The following is a 19,535-nucleotide window of genomic DNA, read 5'->3' as shown; positions in this document are numbered from 1 at the left end:
ACTATTATGAAAAGATGTTTAGACTTCTGCATCAGTTTTCGCTTGGCTATGTATCTTCAATACTCGTCATCTGAATATACATCTAATGTCACTTTCCTATCCTCATCGTAACGTCATGTTTCTTCATTCAATTTTAACGTTTATTTCACTCACAATTTCACTCATAATTCGATTTAGAAATTCTATTTATTCAATCCAACATATTATCATATCACTTTAAAAATATTGTCCAACCAGATAATCTATTTATAGTCTATTAAAAGTTATTTTGTACATACATCATCTAAATTTGTCACGTCAAAACGTCGCAATGTTGCCGCATCAACTATGAATTTTAGTTCAGTTCGGCTTTGATATACAACAAATTCTAATCTAAATAAAATAATTGAGCAAAAATGTTATCAAATATATTTTATTTTAACATTATAGTACATCTAAAAACTACAGTTAATTATACAACCACAATAGTTATAGGTTAAAGTTATAACCTTTTATCACTAACCATAATTTTCAATCACTATTATGAAAAGATCTTTAAGCTTCCACATCAGTTTTCGCTTGGCTCTGTATCTTCAATACTCGTCATCTGAATCTACATCTAATGTCACTTTCCTATCCTCATCGTAACGTCATGTTTCTTCATTCAATTTTAACGTTTATTTCACTCACAATTTCACTCATAATTCGATTTAGAAATTCTATTTATTCAATCCAACATATTATCATATCACTTTAAAAATATTGTCCAACCAGATAATCTATTTATAGTCCATTAAAAGTTATTTTGTACATACATCATCTAAATTTGTCACGTCAAAACGTCGCAATGTTGCCGCATCAACTCTGAATTTTAGTTCAGTTGGGCTTTGATATACAACAAATTCTAATCTAAATAAAATAATTGAGTAAAAATGTTATCAAATATATTTTATTTTAACATTATAGTACATCTAAAAACTACAGTTAATTATACAATCACAATAGTTATAGGTTAAAGTTAAGACAACTCTGACAGGCTCAATCGTAAAAACGAAAACAAACGTAGCTGATAGTTTTGGAATGTAATAAAATAAAGAAAAAAGATTTCCGAAATAGCTCAACAAAGATCAATTACCGATTTCGGGCGGCCACTGAAACAAACTGACGTAATCCCCTATTGAATGCCGACACTTTTCATCTTTGATTACTCTGACAATTAATAAGGTCTTCCACGAATCTCGCCCGTTCCATAATAATAAATTTCTACCATAAGCGTCTTAAGATTTATCGTTATTATATCTGGATTTATTGTTTAGTTTGCAACACGAATTTATTGTTTTATTTATAAACCTTTCGTCGATTTTTTATTCTCCGGTCGTTTTGTTCGCTTTTGATCGGGCAGTTTTTATTTTATCGCTCGCAATTTTATATCGGCTATGAGCGTTGGGAGATCGTTTCGCTTTGTGCTTGGTCAGCTGATGTCGAACAGTGCTGTTAACCCAGCTTTTGAATGTTATTGAAATGCAACGAGAGCTCGTCGATAATTTTTTTCATGGCGACTTTTTTCTTCATTTATTGTATTCGCCAAATATATAGAACGAAAGATAAGATAAAATATTTTTAACAAAAAAATTGAACCGACTTCAAAAAATAAATAAGCAACTCACTAAAATGTCAAAAATAATCAAACTTAGATTTTTAATACAAAAAAAAACCTTATTTAACCTAACCAATAGATTTGTTTAGTTTGTAATTTAATTTTGTGTATATGTCACAAAATTATATAAGTAGTATTGTTTATTATATTATTATATTAATTATATTATATTATATTAATTATATTATATTATATTAATTATATTATATTATATTAATTATATTATATTATATTAATTATATTATATTATATCTTATATATAAAAATGAATCGCAAAATATGTTCCTAAGCGCATAACTCAACAACGCCTGGACCAATTTGGCCAAATCTTTTTTTAAAATGTTCGTTGAAGTTCAGGGATGGTTTTTACGGCGAGAAAAATTAGAATTATTCCTGGAAAAACCCTAAAAATAGCCCTTTTTGTTTGAATTTGTTTCGTGTATCAGTTGACAATTCATCTGTCATCTGTCAAAAGTCATCTGTAACAGACAACTTTTTTTTTTTTAATTTGATATGACTTGAACTCAAATCCTTTTAATCCGTACGAATTGTTTTATTTATTTAAAATTTTTTATTTGTTTAAAATTTAATTCAAATTTTAAATAAATAAAACAATTCGTACGGCTTAAAAGGATTTGAGTTCAAGTCATATCAAATTTAAAAAAAAAGTTGTCTGTTACAGATGACTTTTGACAGATGACAGATGAATTGTCAAGTGATACACGAAACAAATTCGTATATCGTGTTTTGTGCAGAGTGTTTAGTTAGTTAGTGTTTGTTTAGTTCGTGATTAGTGAAAAAATAATTTATATTTGATATGCCTCCTATAAGACGAAGCAATTTAGGTAGAAGAACCAGAAATGCTATAAACCAAACTAATTACCGATCTAATCGTACTGCACAAGAACGTGACGACGGAAATGAACGTGAAAGAATTCGGATATCACAAACGCGTGAAGCGCGAGCGCGACATTCAACTAATAATCGCGCAAGTTTGAATCCAGCTGCTTTCAGTTACGATGTGTCAATTGACTACAGTAACTACCAATGTGTTGTTATTGGTTCTATGAACTTGGTTTGCTCACACTGTAAGGCATTAAAATACAAAAACGAAGCCAATGGATTGTGTTGCGCAAATGGTAAAGTGAAATTGATACAATTGGATCCACCACCAGAACCATTGTACTCATTGGTTTCAGGAATAGGAACAGATTCTATACACTTTTTGACACATATTCAACAATATAACAATTGCTTTCAAATGACTTCATTTGGGGCAACAAATGCAGTTCGGGAAAATTTTATGCCAACTTTCAAGGTATGTATTATAGCAGTTACTCATAATTATTTTAGCGAACAAAATTTTCTGTCACCAAAGTTAAGATGTGTTACTAATCTTCAATTTCTTAATCATTACGAAATATATCACTTAGTCATCATATTATATGGTGATTCAGTTTCAGTGACACTTTTATTATATTTTATATTTGATAGATATTAGTTAAAACTAAATATATACTTTTTAAGATCAAATATTATTTAAGTTTGATCATTGACAATCCATTAATTTATACCACACCATAATATTTTTTTTTATTTGCAGATACAAGGGCAAATATATCACAGAGCAGGTTCACTGTTACCAGTGTCAGATAGCGACAACAAATTCCTGCAAATTTATTTTATGGGCAATTCACCACAAGAAATTGATCTGCGTTGTGCACATAACAATTTAGTAAAAAGGTCTATTGTAAAACAATTACAAACTTTATTTCATCAACACAATCAATTGATTATATTGTTTAAAACTGCCCTGGATCTGATGCCATCCGATAATCACAAAATTGTAATCAGAGCTGATAAAACACCTGCAGGTCAACATACAAGACGTTTTAATGCACCAACTATTGATGAAGTTGCTATCGTTGTAGTTGGAGAAAACTTGGAATCCCGTGATATTGTTTTACATCGTCGGAATTTTCAATTACAACCTATAAAGGAAACACACCGCTCATATGATGCACTGCAATATCCCATTATATTTTGGCAAGGTGAAGATGGCTACGATTTATCAATAAAAATGATAAATCCCATTACAGGTAACTAAAATATTAGTTTAGCTATGGCGATAATATCTCAGTCACTATATTATGTATTTTAATTTTATATTTGAATGTTATTAAAACAAAATCTGTTTACAGGTTCTGAAACCAACAAAAAAGTCAGTTCAATGAACTATTATTCATACCGCCTAATGATTCGGGAAAATGCAGATAATCACATATTGAAATGTCGGCGATTATATCACAAATATGTTGATGACATGTATGTTAAAATTGAAACGGAGAGATTAACATTCATCAGGTTGAATCAAACCAAACTCCGATCTGAAGAGTATATTCACCTTCGAGATGCGATTAATACTGATGGAAATGCACAGAATGTCGGTCGGATGACTATTCTTCCAGCAACATACATCGGAAGCCCTCGGCATATGCACGAATATGCTCAAGATGCCATGTCGTATGTTCGTCATTATGGTACAGCAGATTTGTTCATCACATTTACATGCAATCCGCAATGGATAGAAATTAAGCAGGAGTTATTACCTGGGAAATCATCCATTGATCGTCATGATATTACAGCCAGAGTCTTTAGACAAAAGTTGAAATCTTTAATGAATTTCATCGTAAAACATAATGTGTTTGGTGAGACACGCTGCTGGATGTATTCTGTGGAGTGGCAGAAACGAGGATTGCCACATGCACACATTTTGATTTGGTTGGTTGAAAAGATAAGGCCAAATGAAGTTGATGCAGTGATATCAGCTGAAATCCCTAATGTACAAGTAGATCCTGGATTGCATGAGGTAGTTATCAAAAACATGATACATGGTCCCTGTGGAACTCTTAATCAAAATTCACCGTGTATGATGGATGGTAAATGTTCAAAACGATATCCACGGACATTAATATCGGAAACAATTACTGGTAATGACGGTTATCCATTGTATCGTCGCAGATCGACAGCAGACAATGGAAAATCAACAATTGTCAAATTAAATTAACAAGATATTGAAATAGATAATCGTTGGATTGTTCCATATTCACCCATTTTATCAAAGACATTCAAAGCACACATCAACGTTGAATCTTGCCATTCAGTGAAATCGATTAAATACATTTGCAAATATGTAACCAAAGGGAGTGATATGGCTGTGATTGGAATTGGTGCAGAGAATTCTAATGATGAAGTTACCCAATACCAAATGGGCCGCTATGTCAGTAGTAATGAAGCAGTTTGGCGAATATTTTCTTTTCCTATTCATGAGAGACACCCTTCTGTTGTTCACTTAGCTGTGCATTTAGAAAATGGACAAAGAGTGTATTTTACAGCACAGAACGCAGTACAAAGAGCTGCTCAGCCACCATCTACTACATTAACCAGTTTTTTTGAGACATGCCAAAACGATGATTTCGCACAAACATTGCTATATTCTGAAATGCCAAAATATTATACCTGGAATCAATCCTCAAGGAGATTTATACGACGGAAACAAGGAAAACCAGTTCCAGGATATACAGATGTATATTCCACCGATGCGATTGGCCGGATTTATTCAGTACATCCAAGCAATGATGAATGTTTTTATTTACGACTGCTATTAGTCAATGTACGTGGCCCAACATCATTCCAACAGTTACGAACTGTTGATGGTGAATTGTGTGGATCCTACAGAGAAGCCTGTCAACGTTTGCAATTGCTTGAAAATGACGCTCATTGGGATCAAACTCTCAATGATGCTGTAATATCATCACACACTCATCAAATACGAACATTGTTTTCTATAATCATATCTACATGCTTCCCATCAAGCCCAATTGATTTGTGGATGAAGTACAAAGATTATATGTGTGATGATATTTTGTATCAAATACGGAATAGAATGGGAAATCCAAATATACAAATCAGTGAAGAAATTTACAATGAAGCATTGATTTCAATTGAGGACATGTGCTTGATAATGTCAAACAAACTATTAATTCAATTAGGCCTGACCGCGCCCAATCGTCCAATGCATGACGCTTTTAACCAAGAGTTGCATCGAGAAAGACTGTATGATCTCAACGCTTTGAAAGAATAAATTCAAACAAATCTTCCACTGTTAAATGAACAACAGAAGTATGTATTTGAAACTCTTATGAAAGTAACAAATGATGAAACTGGAGGGATTTATTTCTTAGATGCACCTGGTGGTACAGGAAAAACTTTTTTTATTTCATTAATATTAGCAACAATTCGCTCACAAAATAAAATTGCACTTGCACTCGCTTCATCGGGAATCGCAGCAACTTTGCTTGAAGGTGGTCGAACAGCCCATTCAGCACTAAAATTGCCATTAAATATGCAAAGCAATGAAACTCCAACCTGCAACGTTTCGAAGAACTCTGCAATAGCAAAGGTTTTGCAGCAATGTAAATTGATTGTTTGGGATGAATGCACGATGGCACATAAAAAATCTTTGGAGGCTTTAGACAGAACCTTAAAAGATCTACGTAGCAATAATAACCGATTTGGTGGTGCAATGATTTTATTAGCAGGAGATTTTCGTCAAACATTGCCAGTGATTCCACGATCAACGCCAGCTGATGAACTCAATGCATGTCTAAAGTCCTCCAATTTGTGGAAACATGTTAAAGTACTTCATTTAAGCAAGAATATGCGTGTCGAGTTGCAAAATGACCAATCTGGAAACATATTCTCTAAACAACTCATTGACATTGGTAATGGCAAATTTCCTATAGACATGTTGACGGCTTGCTTTTGCTATGACTATAAACAAGTCCCAGGGGCAATCATTAAGTGTTTGTGGTATTAATCTAGAAAACCCATGTTTCTCACATGGTCAATTGTATGTTGCCTGTTCCCGTGTTGGAAAACCATCAGATTTGTTTATCTATGCGCCAGGTAATCAAACAAAAAACATCGTATACCACAAAGCAATATAATGATAATAATAATAATAATTATGATTCACATGATTAACAATAAAGCGATTACTTACTTTTCAATCCTTATATATGTTTTATTTAATTATTTTTTATTCACAACGCCCTATCACCAGGGTGATGGTTCTGTTCAGGAGAATTTTTTAAAATACGTAGGCACAAAAACTGCCACATTACAAATCTTTTTGACAGGACGAAGTCTGTCGGGTCAGCTAGTTAATTATATTAGTAGTATCGTATTGTTTGGGCTCTGCACTGACTTCAAACTGATCAATTGGTAGTAGTTAAAATAACATTGTAAATAGATAAATAGATTTAGGTAGGCATTAAGCTAAATTGTGTATATAGTAGAATATAAAATTCGAGTAATAGACAGGTTAAATAAGGTATTTTCAAATTTTTATTTAGTTATTACAATGATTATTATGTACATATATTATTTTGAAACGTTTTTTTTTGTGTTATAAATCTAAGTTTGATTATTTTTTACTTTTTAGTGAGTTCCTTATTAACTTTTTGAAGTCGGTTCAATTTTTTGTTAAAAATATTTTATTTTTCTCTTCTCAGTGTTAGATATTAACTCAATAAATTGCGCAGTTATTTTATTAAATATTACAATGGAGTGTATCAAACTTTTGTTTTGAGATTTCTCCCCTCCGGCCATCACCTGAATTTTGAGTAATAGGGATGGAGTGAAGAAAAAAAACTATCGATAATTTTTGTTTGTTTGATATATATAGATATTTTTCTTCGCGGTCGGCGTCCCTAAGAAAGACTACTTGATCTCTACTAACTGTAAACTAGAATCGGTCTTTCATGTGCTAGCTAATTTTATTTGATGCTAACAGGTCAATTGAAGAGTCCCCGGCCTGACACAACGATGGCGCTACTAGAATTAAATCGATATGTATCAATTTGACAGCTGTCGGATCATGTGAATTATAGCATTTTGAGTGACGCAACTTTTGCTATTGTGAAAAAATTTTATTAAAAAGAATTTTGCGTCTTGATAAAATATTGCTTTTTGAAGGGAAAAAATACAGTTGAAGCAAGGACTTGGCTTGATGCCGAGTTTCCGGACACTGCCCCAGGAAAATCAACCATCAAGGATTGGTATGCTAAGTTTAGACACCGTGAAGTGAGCACCGAAGACTGTGAACGCAGTGGATGCCCAAAAGAGTTTGTTGCCGACGAAAACATTAAAAAATCCACAAAATGATTTTGAATTACAGTAAATTGAAATTTAATGAAATATCAGACACTCTAAAGATATCAACCGAACATATACATCGTATCATTTACGAATATTTGGGTATGAGAAAGCTCTGTGCAAAATGGGTACCTCGCGAGCTCACTTTTGACCAAAAACAACGTCGAGTTGATGATTCGGAGCAGTGTTTGAAGATGATCAAGCGTAATAAACCCGAGTTTTTGCATCGATATGTGACAATGCATGAGAATTCTTCATTTCACTCCGAAGTCTAATCGACAGTCATCCGAGTGAACTGTACACGATGAACACGCTCCAAAGCATGTGAAAACGCAAAAGTCGGTTGGCAAGGTTATTGCGTCTGTATTTTGGGATGCGCCTGGAATAATTTTCATCGAGTATCTTGAAGAAGGAAGGACCATCAACAGCGACTATTACATGGTGTTATTGGACCGTTGGAAGGTTTGAATAACGGCCGCATTTGAAGAAAAAGAAAGTGCTGCTTCATCAAAACAATGCACCGTGTCACAAGTCAATGAAAACGATGGTAAAAATCCATGAATTGGGCTTCAAATTGCTTCCTCATCCGACCGACTATTTCCTGTTCTCAGATCTCAAAAGAATGCTCGGTGGGAAGAAATTTTCGTCGAATGAAGAGGTGATCGCCGAATCTGAGGCCTATTTCGAAGCAAAGGACAAATCGTACTACAAAAATGGTATCGAAAAGTTGGAGGGTCACTATAATCAATGTATCACCCTTGAAGGGACCGACGACCATGATTTGGACCTTAATTGGTAAAGAGGAGATTCTAAAATATAAAAAGTAGTAATAGATAAAAACTGCCAAATGTTAAATATTTAAGTTAAAAGTTACAGTTACATTACATTACAAAATTAAAGATCTATTTAATATTGTAGAATTAAAAAAGCATTATTTTTATTAGTAACTTTTAAATGTATACTATTTTAAAATATATTTATTTATAAAACGACAAAAATGAATAGGCGACATCGTGTTCCTTTACTAGTTTTATAAGCCTTGATTCGTAGAAATACTTGACTTTAATGACGAAAAAAATAAATTGCTATGTTACGCAAGGTTCGTTGAAGAGAGACAAACAAGTGGAAGTCAATCCGCACAAGGTCAGGTGTGTAGGGTAGGTGTGGCTTTACGTGTTATTCAAGGCACAACAGCTTTTGATGGATGATCACTTATTGATGATGGATTCATTTAAACAGTACGATTGGCAACTATACCCTATCGAATTTATTGTTGAATACTTTTTGTGGAACATTGACATTTACTCATAACAAGATTTCGTATTAACAAGCGTTAATAATAATTGAAATAATAATTTAACAATATAAAATTATCTTCTTAAATATATAAAATATGTTTTAAAAAGGTATAAGATGATTAATGAAAGGTGTAAATAATTAAAGGAAACTTGTTTATTCTTGTAAATGTTGTTTTTGTTTATTCTTAAAAATCTAAGTAAGATTATTTTTTAATTTTTAGTGAGTTCCCTATTTATTTTTTGGAGTCGCACCGAATTTGTTTGTTTAAAATGTTTTACTTTTTTTCTCTCATATAATTATGAGATTAAAAGGTTATTTTTTACATAATTTTCAGTGGATTGACCATAAAAGTGCACTATATAACACAGATATATATTGATTGTTGTGCTAAGTACGAAAATTACTTCCTTTCTTTTTTGTAGAACGACGCTTTTTTTGATAACATGGGAAACTATGTTAAACGAGTTATTAAATTAAAATTAAAGAGAATGGACTTGGAATGAAAAATATAATTTGATTTACAAACATTTAACGATCTCATCTGGGCACTCACATCTCCCAAATTTTCCGGACACTAGTCGAGGTGAAAATATAGAAAATTTGCTTTTAGACTCATTAGGCGACCTAAAACTTTAAATGCTTTTAGCATTATTTTGACCATTTGTTTATAGTTAGCGTCTTTATAATTGCCTAGAACTGTCTCCTTGGCCTCCTTCAAAAAGCAATCCACTCTTCTTTTTAAAGATCCGTCCTGCTCGTCATCATGAGTCTTTCATCAATGTCTTTTCCGATGAAAACACCTTTCATCACCTTTACTTCTGAAAGCTCTAAAAAGTAGGAAGTGGGACATAATTAAACTTGAAAACTGAAATTTTTTTCATTTTATTTTCGTTTTCAGCATTCCAAATTACTTATGCAATGAAAAAATATCAGACATGATGCTACGGTTTTTCTAAATTGCCTCTAATGTCAAGCTCGTACAAAATTATATCTTTTTTATGTGATCCAAACAATATTTTTGTTTTTGGACGCAGCAAAGTTTCCATGTATTTGTGATTTTGCTATTTTCAATGTTCAAAATTGCTTCAGAAAGATTATCCACATATAAAGTGACCGTACATCCCATTGCGGGTGATACAAACTCACACAAATCTCACAAACAAAAGTCATCAAACAAATTTTTAAAAAATTTGACTTCCTAACATTTATTTATTTACTTAAGGTATTAAAACATTCCAACGTTTGGCTGTTTATGAGGAAAGTTTGATAAAAGCAACTTCATGGGTAGTAGTAAACTAACTCATTAGCAACTACACTTTCGTGCTAACGATCTCAACTGTACCAAGCTTTCATATAATTACTGAGTAAGTTTTGTCTGTTAAGAGCTTTTATTTGTGAATAAAATATTGGCAGTGAAGAAAACACAGTTTAATATTACAACTATGAAAGTCAATCTAATAACCAAGACTAAGATGAAAAGTCATGTAAGCATTTTTTGAATGATTGTAAATGTAAAATTGTACTGATATTTTGAAGTTGTAAATTGAATTCTACCCACAATATAAAACTGCATAGAAATAGGTATTTAAGATGTAACTTTTTCTTACAATCAAATCCAGTAAAATGCCAATGAGTACAATTTAATTCCTTGCGGATCCATCTCATAAAAAACTAAATGGTCACATAATTATACATGAATGCCCTTGATACAACTCCTCAACTGAAGATTTTTCTCTCACACATGATTATCGCTTAGCTCGATATGCGATAAATAACCTGATTAATTAGAGCTTCTCACAATGCAAAAATACCACAGAATATATTATAAGGTTCAAGCCTCAGAAGGTAAGATGATTCTAACACAGCTGTTTCTAAAAAGATGAGAAAAATTGAAGGATAACGATAAATTATGGCATATATACAGTATGTATAAAATTATTGACAATGTTAAATAAATAATAAATACATTTTTCTATAATTCTAATATACCAGAATTTAAAAAAAATGTTATCCCTCTGTCTTATTTGTTTAGAACTAAATATATTTTCATATATTCTCTTGTCCTCAAATTCTGATTTGGTTATTATAATGATCCACAGCTAATTCTTAGCCATTTCTAAACATTATATGTTCTTGTTATGTCTGTTTATTTTAAATTAAATTCTTAAATGAATAATTGTAAGTAACTTGTTACTATTTAATCTTGAAGTCGATCTAGTGAAATAGTTTAATAGGCATTACCCAATCTCAGTTATACCATGAAGGTTTAATTAGGCTATGATGGTTGATAAAATGGGGAGTGATCCCAGCAAGGCTACAGAAGCTCTCGCTGGGCGAGAGGTAGGTCGCCGCCGATACCGTGGTTCATTGACCGTTTTCAAACGGTTCTTCAAGGATCCAATTGTCGTATAGCCCTAGATACTGGTGCACTTTAAAGCTTAATTCTTTACTGTTACTATTATATTCCCATATTATAAATCTCAGACATTTTAAGTAATATCATCCAATAAACTACAAAATTTTATTAAAATTGAAAAAAAAATCTTCAATTCCAGCTGTTGAAATGTTAAAATATGATATTATAAAATACTATAATATTAAACCTATAAATTAGTTATAAAGGATCTTTTAAATTTGAAGCTATATTTTATTAAAAATATTATGCATCGATAACCCCAACTTTTTTCCATCTTCAGCTAATTTATGGATTCCATATCGAAATAATGATATATATTCTGAGACTATCTATGAATTGACCCATTTTTGTTATCTTCATCAGAAGTGAAACGCTGCTTAGACAAGTCACTAATATGTCGAAACAACTAGTAATGAGAAGGAGTAAGGTTTTAGCAACTCGTAGTATACCAAACCAAATTAAATATAGAGCACTACCTTGGAGCCATGTATATTCGACTTTCCTGCTGATTTTGATGCATGTTCCAATGCTTCTCTTCTCTTTGGAACATTTTAATTCATCCAGTTTCGTCACCAGTAATAATACGATGCAAAAAACCTTTCTGATTTTGCCGTTGAAGCAGTATTTCACATATGATCAAACGCCTTTTAATATCTCTTGGCTTCATTTCATACGGCAAGAATATTCAAGCTTTTGGATCACTCCCATATACTTCAAGCGATTAGAAATGGTTTCTTATGGTGCTCCCAACAATTCTGCATATTCTTCTTGCCTTTTACACTGAGTAATGTCTTCCAATCTTTCTCTTTTTTGTTGCCCACAACGCTCTTTGTCTTGAGTGTCAAACTTTTAAAACGTTGCAATCAATATTCACAACATGTTAAAATCGATAGAGCATGGGTGCCATAAAGACACAGCATTTGATGATTTTCAGATGCCTTTTTCTTCAAATCGACTTTATCAACTCCTTGAAGATATTTTTCACACCTCCGCAAAATGACTGTAAAATGAAACCTGTGAAATGCTTCAACATGAACCTATTGCAATTCATTTAAAATTAATGTATAGGACTGATTTATAAATATTGAACAGTCCATTCTATTCTATTCTAATAGAATCGATGCCCAAGAGTAATTATAAGCAATGTAAGCACATGACTGGTCACATCACGTCACCAGACTGCAAAGAGTAATTTCTTCAAATATTCATCACCGTATGAGTACAAGTATATATAGCTGAGATTGAGGTTTAACAAATAAATATCAGTAGACAGTAAAAGTCTGTGAAAACTTAGAACCAGCACTGCTATTGGACAATAATTATCTTGTTCGACCACTGAAAAGGTTGTTGAAAGAACATTTTGAGAAATTGTATGCCCCACTTAAAAGCTAATGTTACTTCAAAGTCTGCGAAATAACTAACTATATAGTTCCTTTCTATTCGTTTCATGGGATTGTTTGAATTGCTATTTTCACTATCTTCTTTCCAACATGCCTTCTTAAGTTTTAGCATTTTTTATATGTGTTTGCAACTAAATTTAAATTAATATTAATTTAATGGACTTTATTCTGGAAATTTTGTTTTTTATTTATATTGCTTATCGTGGAATATCCCTGTAGTTGGATTTCATAGATCCATATCGGTTTTACAATTTATTTTTACGACATCAAATTATTAGGTACGGATAATGAGCTTATGACTTAGATAACTTCTTATGACTCAGCAATAATTTTTTTTATATTGGAAATGCAGATCTTTTCTTTTCTTTATAATGTGTTCCTCAAATTAAATTGGCGGCTGTTACATATTAGTTTCTACACATAAGCTCATTTTCAATCATCATCAAAAAACTCTCTATAAACTAATATAGGATATTATATCATTATATATTTTGAAAGAATCAGCCTTAAAAATGTGCATGATTATGATACACAGTCATGTATAAGAATTTAAAATTAGTACAACCAAATTTAGAAGCTTGTTTCTTGACTAGCAAATGGTAATCAGCCAGATATTTCAGTTTATGCAACTTACATATTACAGATATGTATATTAAATCTAGAACATTATTAATTTAATTTCATATTTTTGAATTTACAACCAAAATATGTTACTCACAAGGAATAATAGGCATGACCACTTTTTAAACATTTATAAGATACCGAAGAAGAATGTAAGAAATTATGAGTCTTGTAATTTCTTGTAAACGTTTACAAATTTTGTGAAAAAAAAAGACTATTTTTCTATCGTTTTTATAAGGCCAAAAATAATATTCCGACCTTGGGCTACTGATTGCACTAAGTAATAATCACGTGGGCCAATGCCTGTAACATGCAACGTGTAGGATAGAATTCCTTTTTTAAGTGTTTCGCATTTAAGCATTGAAGAATTGTGTAATGTCACAACATTAATTTACTTTGTTTCTGCTTGTCATTGTAACCAATGATGAACTCGCATGATGGTTTTATTTAAATTGTATTTATAATGTGTGTTCTTTGAGTTTTTCGGATAGACCAGACCAGAAACTTTTTTGCCTCTTTCGAGTTCCTTTTGGTAAATATCTACTTAGCTTGATTATGGTCTTAGTACTGGTTTCTTGGTTCATTAATTTTAGAATTGCAATCTACTTCCACTTAACTCTGTTTGAATAGTTTATTAAGTTATTTTATCTAGTGTTGAAGCTTTTATTTGAAGAAATATTATGTGATGAAAATGAACATCATTTTCAAGTTTTAGTTTTTTTACTAATTGCTAAAAAGAGCTAGAGAGCTATAGTTCAATTTAGAGTACATTAAATTGTTGTTAAACTTGCAACTGAATATTTTTTAAACCAAAACTCCGCTTCACTGTGCTTTCAATATCTGGGCAAAGAAGGAGTATTTTATTACAATGAACTTCGGATATTCAGACTTATTTGAGAACATATTATTTTGTGTATATTGTTATCTTTTTTTTAATTTGCTTGGACGTTCGTGGATGTCCAATTTTTATAGATGTCCTTTTTTTAGGAAAACATTTACTTAAACTTTTTAGGAAACCTCCTAAATTATTATATTTAATTAGGTATAATCAATATAACAACAAATATAATAACTATAATTCCAAATCAGCCAAAAACTTGATCATCTTTTTGCGGAGAATATTTACGATTTATATTATTTCTGTTGCTTTCCCACGCATGGGTGTCTTATTAAAATTAGTTAAATAAAACCTGCGTTCCTACTTTGATGTGCACGTAAACGTGAAATTTGAATACGTTATAATTTATTTTAATGGCAATTTCAGATATTTATAACTACGGTGTAATATAACCCAAAGCAGTTAACGGCTATTTTATATATAGATTATATATATAATTATTTCACACATATACAGATTTAAAAAAATAAATCATATCATTTCGATTATAACAATAATCAAACCAATAAAACATAAAATTGATCATTGTATTTTCCAAATGATCAATCAAAAAAGCAATAATCCTATCCCGTAAGATTACTTAACACAATAATAAAAACTGTTTCTGATCATGGTGCCTGCATGTCAAAAAAATCCAATCGACTTTTTTTTATAGATATTTGATTTAAATATGTTTTAATACAGTTGTCAATGAAATGGCCAAAATGTAGAACATCTCGTTAATTTATGTACTGTTAGATTACCATGAATATACGTTAGGTTTGCGAGAAAGTAATATTGTATCACATATACTAATTGTTTTGTCACGATTTCCTCGATCTAGGCTCACATCTATTATATCTGTTTATATGTCGTAATGACATTTTGACAGGTTGGTAATGTCAACTAGGTCCATAATTGAGTACTTTTGATCGATAAACGTTGAAGAACAACCACAAGCAACACTTGTTCATGATAAAAGAATATCACTAAGTAACAATTTTACCATGTGGAGCATTTGGTTAATGGAAATTCCATTTGATAGAACCTCTTTGTTAAGTTTTTCACTAGTTTTAAAAATAGAAAAATACGCTTTCGTTACTGAATATATGGTTTTGACATAGGTGGAAGTGAAGGTCCTAAAACTATTTTGTGAGAGACGTTCCTTTTATATTCCGTTAAAAAACCGTTTGTTAAAAATTAATAACATTCATACTTCATGGCAAAAAAAACAGAACAGATAAAACTGAAAATCAAACAAGTGTGGCTAGTCGGAAGATACTCTCAACTTGACCTAAAATCAAAGAGGCTGGTTTATTAGTCATCATAATGCCAACTTGGACCCATGGGGTGCAAACTGGTATTATTTTTTTTACTAATTAAAAAAATCCATAATAACATGCTTTTTAATTGGCATTGATATAACACTAAATAAAATACAGGTACACATACATACACACGGACAAAAACAAAGAAATAACATGACATGAAATTTATTCCCACGACTCTTCAATCAGAATCAGCTAAATACCTCGGAATCCATATTGATGGTAGATTAAATTGGAAACATCAGGTTAGACAAAAAGCAAAACACATTAGAACCAAAATAAAACAACTATACTGGTTAGTCGGAAGATACTCTCAACTTGATCTAAAATCAAAGAGGTTGATCTATAATACAATTATAAAGCCAATTTGGACTTATGGGGTGCAAATATGGGATTACACTAAAAATTGAAATCAACTAGTCATACAACGCTGTCAAAACAATGTTCTTCGATTGATTATCAATGCATATTGCTGCGTAACCAACGAAGAACTGCACGCTGACCTGGAAATCAAATGGATGTTATCCAAGCTTTCGCCTTGAAACACGAAAGAACATTACTAAATCATACTAACGTGGAAGCAATATAACCGCTGGACAGCGTGCAGGATGTCAGGAGATTGAAGCGAACAAAACCATACGAACTTATATAAAGTTTATACCTTTAGTGTAAACTAGAGCTATAAGTTATTAAAATTTTATTATTGAGGAATACGTATTGATGTATTTTTTCGCACTCGTCTTGTTTGTGAATTAATCCAAGTACATAGGAAAAGTAGTAATAAATTAATTGTAAATTAAGATTGTACTAAGAGTATCTAATAAAGATGTTCTACAGGCTTGTATGAATTACTTTTAAACCTACTCTGGTACAGATGTACTGAATTAGAACTCTTTCTGAAAATAGAACTCCAACTCAGTATCAAGGGATACCACAAAATTACTATTTTTGTAATTCATATTTATTACCAACCACGGTTATTTATGATTTCGAAAGGAAATAGAAGGAAAGGGTTCATAATAATACAATTTCTTACAGTAACTAGAATCGTTACACTATCATTTTCCAGGTCAGTTCGCCGTAAAGTTAAATATTTATCTATTTTATACTTTCTACTATAGCGAAATGAAATATTAATAAAAACAGACATGTTCCATATACTAAAAGGAAAGCAAGCTGTGAGAATAAGGAACAATATTTTCTTATATTCAATTCGCATGAAACAAATTGTTGTATTTTACTAAATTAGAATAACATTGTGGTTTGATTGTGCTAAAAGCATTTTAGGTATGGTGCTTAGTTTTAAAGTATTATTATTTTATTGACTATTGTTTAGCGTATTACGATAAATTATCATGTGTTATAAATTTAATTTTTTTCTTGACTTAAAAAAAGGTTAGTTTGTATTAAAAATAGTTTATTATCGCTAACATCGATATATCGCTACTATATTTTACCCATTTTTTTCCTCTCAATTACATGAAACATCGTTAAATATATTGTAAACAGAAAGAGTTATATTATGAATGATGGAACAGAGAAAATATTTCATAATAGGAAATGGTAGAAAATAATTCTAAATCTACAAATATATTCATTAAACTTTATAAGGTGAGAACTTTGGTAGAGCAAAGAATTGTTTTCTATGGAACAAATTAATTTTAACAGAGTGTCAATCAGCGTCACAACTTCCTAGGATTAGAAACAACTACCAAAATGCCTTCCGACACTTAGTAACGACAACCAGTAATATCCAGCGAAAAGTAATTAATCTGCATGACAATGCACGACCACATGTTACCAGACTGTGGGAGAAGCATTGTCGAAAGCTGAATGGGAAGTTCTTCCACACCCAATCTATTTTTCAATTTTGACGCACATTTTTTTTAACTATCAAGTTATTCTGAACATAATTTTGAGAACTATGTATAACATTTCATTAATATATTCATAAATATTTATATAACAGAGATTTTTGTAACACATTTCCTAACAAAAATTATTATAATCGGCATAAAGGAATAAAATATTCTCATGGAAATGAAAATGTTAAAATATATTAGAGAGTTGTTTAATTATTTTATTAACCCTATTATTATTATTATTATTATTGTTCAATTTAACATATTAAATCTTATTAACTATTTTTTTAATACGTTACTTCTTATATACAGTTTTTAAATATATTTTACACAATTAATTTTGAGAGAACAATACAAAACTAATTTGTTTCTCCCTTTTATAAATTTATTTTTATTATAACAAATATATGTAATAAAAGTGATAGAGTTTGTTCGTTTTTTTTAAACACTTATAATGTTTATTCTTTTATTAAACAATTTTGAAAGCTTTGTGACCATTGGAGACATATTTATTTATTGGATGATATGAACAAAATTAAATATCCATTTAAAAAATATACCTATTCTCAAATAAAAATAACTATAGGCAACAAGTTGCATATTGAACTAATATATGAAATTCGTATATCAATGCAATTTGTAAAATATAAATAACCACATCCATTTAAGATAATATCATTGAAGTCAATGTTAAATGTCATATTTTTTAACTAATATACTGTCATTCTCTTCAATCTATATTATTATTTTACTATTGTCAAGAATACTTATGTGGTAGTATGTACCCCAACTGTGAAAGGTAGCTGAAGCGATAGAGATTCCTAAACCACGAAAGTCACCTCATGAAACAGCGTCATAAAGGTCAAAATCAGAATTGCCGACAATGTCTATATTTTATTTATTTTATATATTAAATATATATATTATATTTTTATTTTAAAAACTTGAATATTATGAATCTTCACTTATTCTTCAACTGGTTTACGAGGTGGTACTGAAAAATAAGGAGACTGATAAAGCTCTCCAGTTTTTTACTACAACTAGTCCCTCCTATTAAAATAGAAGAAAATAATTGAGCTAGAAGCAATACACTGTAGACATAAAAATGATATCTCTCTTTAATCTATATTATTATTTTACTATTAACAAGAATACTTATGTAGTAGTATGTACCCTAACTGTGATAGGTAGCTGAAGTAATAATGATTTTTAAACCACGAAAGTCACCCCATGATACAGCGTCATAAAGGTCAAAATCAGTATTGCCGACAATGTTCATATTATTTTAAAAACTTGAATATTATGAATCTTCACTTATTCTTCAACTGTTTTACGAGGTGGTACTGAAAAATAAGAAGACTCTCAAAGCTCTCCAGGTTTTTACTACAACTAGTCCCTCCTATTAAAATAGAAGAAAGTAATTGAGCTAGAAGCAATATACTGTAGATATAAAAATGATATCTCTCTTTAATCTATATTATTATTTTACTATTGTCAAGAATACTTATGTAGTAGTATGTACCCTAACTGTGAAAGGTAGCCGAAGTAATAATGATTTTTAAACCACGAAAGTCACCTAGGTACACAGCGTCACACAGGTCAATATCAGTATTGGCGAGAATATCTAAATTATTTTAAAAACTTCTATAGAAAAGGAAAAAACCAATCATTGAGGAAAAGCATCTTATTTTGGGTCATCAATTTGGTTTCAAGAAACAACATTTCACGACTGATCTTTAGATATGGATAGACATGAGGGTTTATATCATAAGATTAGTATGCTTCTCCTTGGTCAATATTCAAGAAAAAGTCAAATAAGAAGATACCCATTCTCACTTGAGTAAAATACAAGCAGGAATGATACAGGGAAGTCTATT

The 19,535-nt window shown here is 30.9% G+C and overlaps 1 protein-coding gene across 2 annotated transcripts; it reads left to right on the top strand.

The window, feature by feature from the left end:
* Positions 1-2,293: 2,293 nt before the first annotated feature.
* Positions 2,294-4,708, top strand: LOC143192842 (uncharacterized). Of its 2 annotated transcripts, XM_076398571.1 has the most exons (4): positions 2,294-2,775; positions 2,836-2,954; positions 3,240-3,735; positions 3,838-4,708. In XM_076398571.1, the coding sequence occupies exons 1-4, from the start codon at positions 2,454-2,456 to the stop codon at positions 4,701-4,703; spliced, it is 1,803 nt and encodes a 600-aa protein (XP_076254686.1). In that variant the 5' UTR covers positions 2,294-2,453; the 3' UTR covers positions 4,704-4,708. The 2 variants fall into 2 exon arrangements, with proteins under 2 accessions (XP_076254686.1, XP_076254684.1); XM_076398569.1 differs by having other exon boundaries at positions 2,294-2,954.
* Positions 4,709-19,535: the final 14,827 nt, after the last annotated feature.

This window comes from Rhynchophorus ferrugineus, unplaced genomic scaffold (genome assembly GCF_030347505.1).
Source record: "Rhynchophorus ferrugineus isolate W39M unplaced genomic scaffold, kcgeb_rfMv2 rfM3, whole genome shotgun sequence".
Lineage (NCBI taxonomy): Eukaryota > Metazoa > Arthropoda > Insecta > Coleoptera > Curculionidae > Rhynchophorus > Rhynchophorus ferrugineus.
This window is presented reverse-complemented; position numbering and strand designations above follow the sequence as displayed.

What these genes read in the sequence shown, in the direction of transcription:
- LOC143192842 (XM_076398569.1), top strand. Translation starts at nt 2,454, where the DNA reads ATGCCTCCTATAAGACGAAGCAATTTAGGTAGAAGAACCAGAAATGCT. An exon ending in ATTTTATGCCAACTTTCAAG is followed by an intron (nt 2,955 to 3,239) that starts GTATGTATTATA and finishes TTTTATTTGCAG; the next exon opens with ATACAAGGGCAAATATATCA. An exon ending in AATGATAAATCCCATTACAG is followed by an intron (nt 3,736 to 3,837) that starts GTAACTAAAATA and finishes ATCTGTTTACAG; the next exon opens with GTTCTGAAACCAACAAAAAA.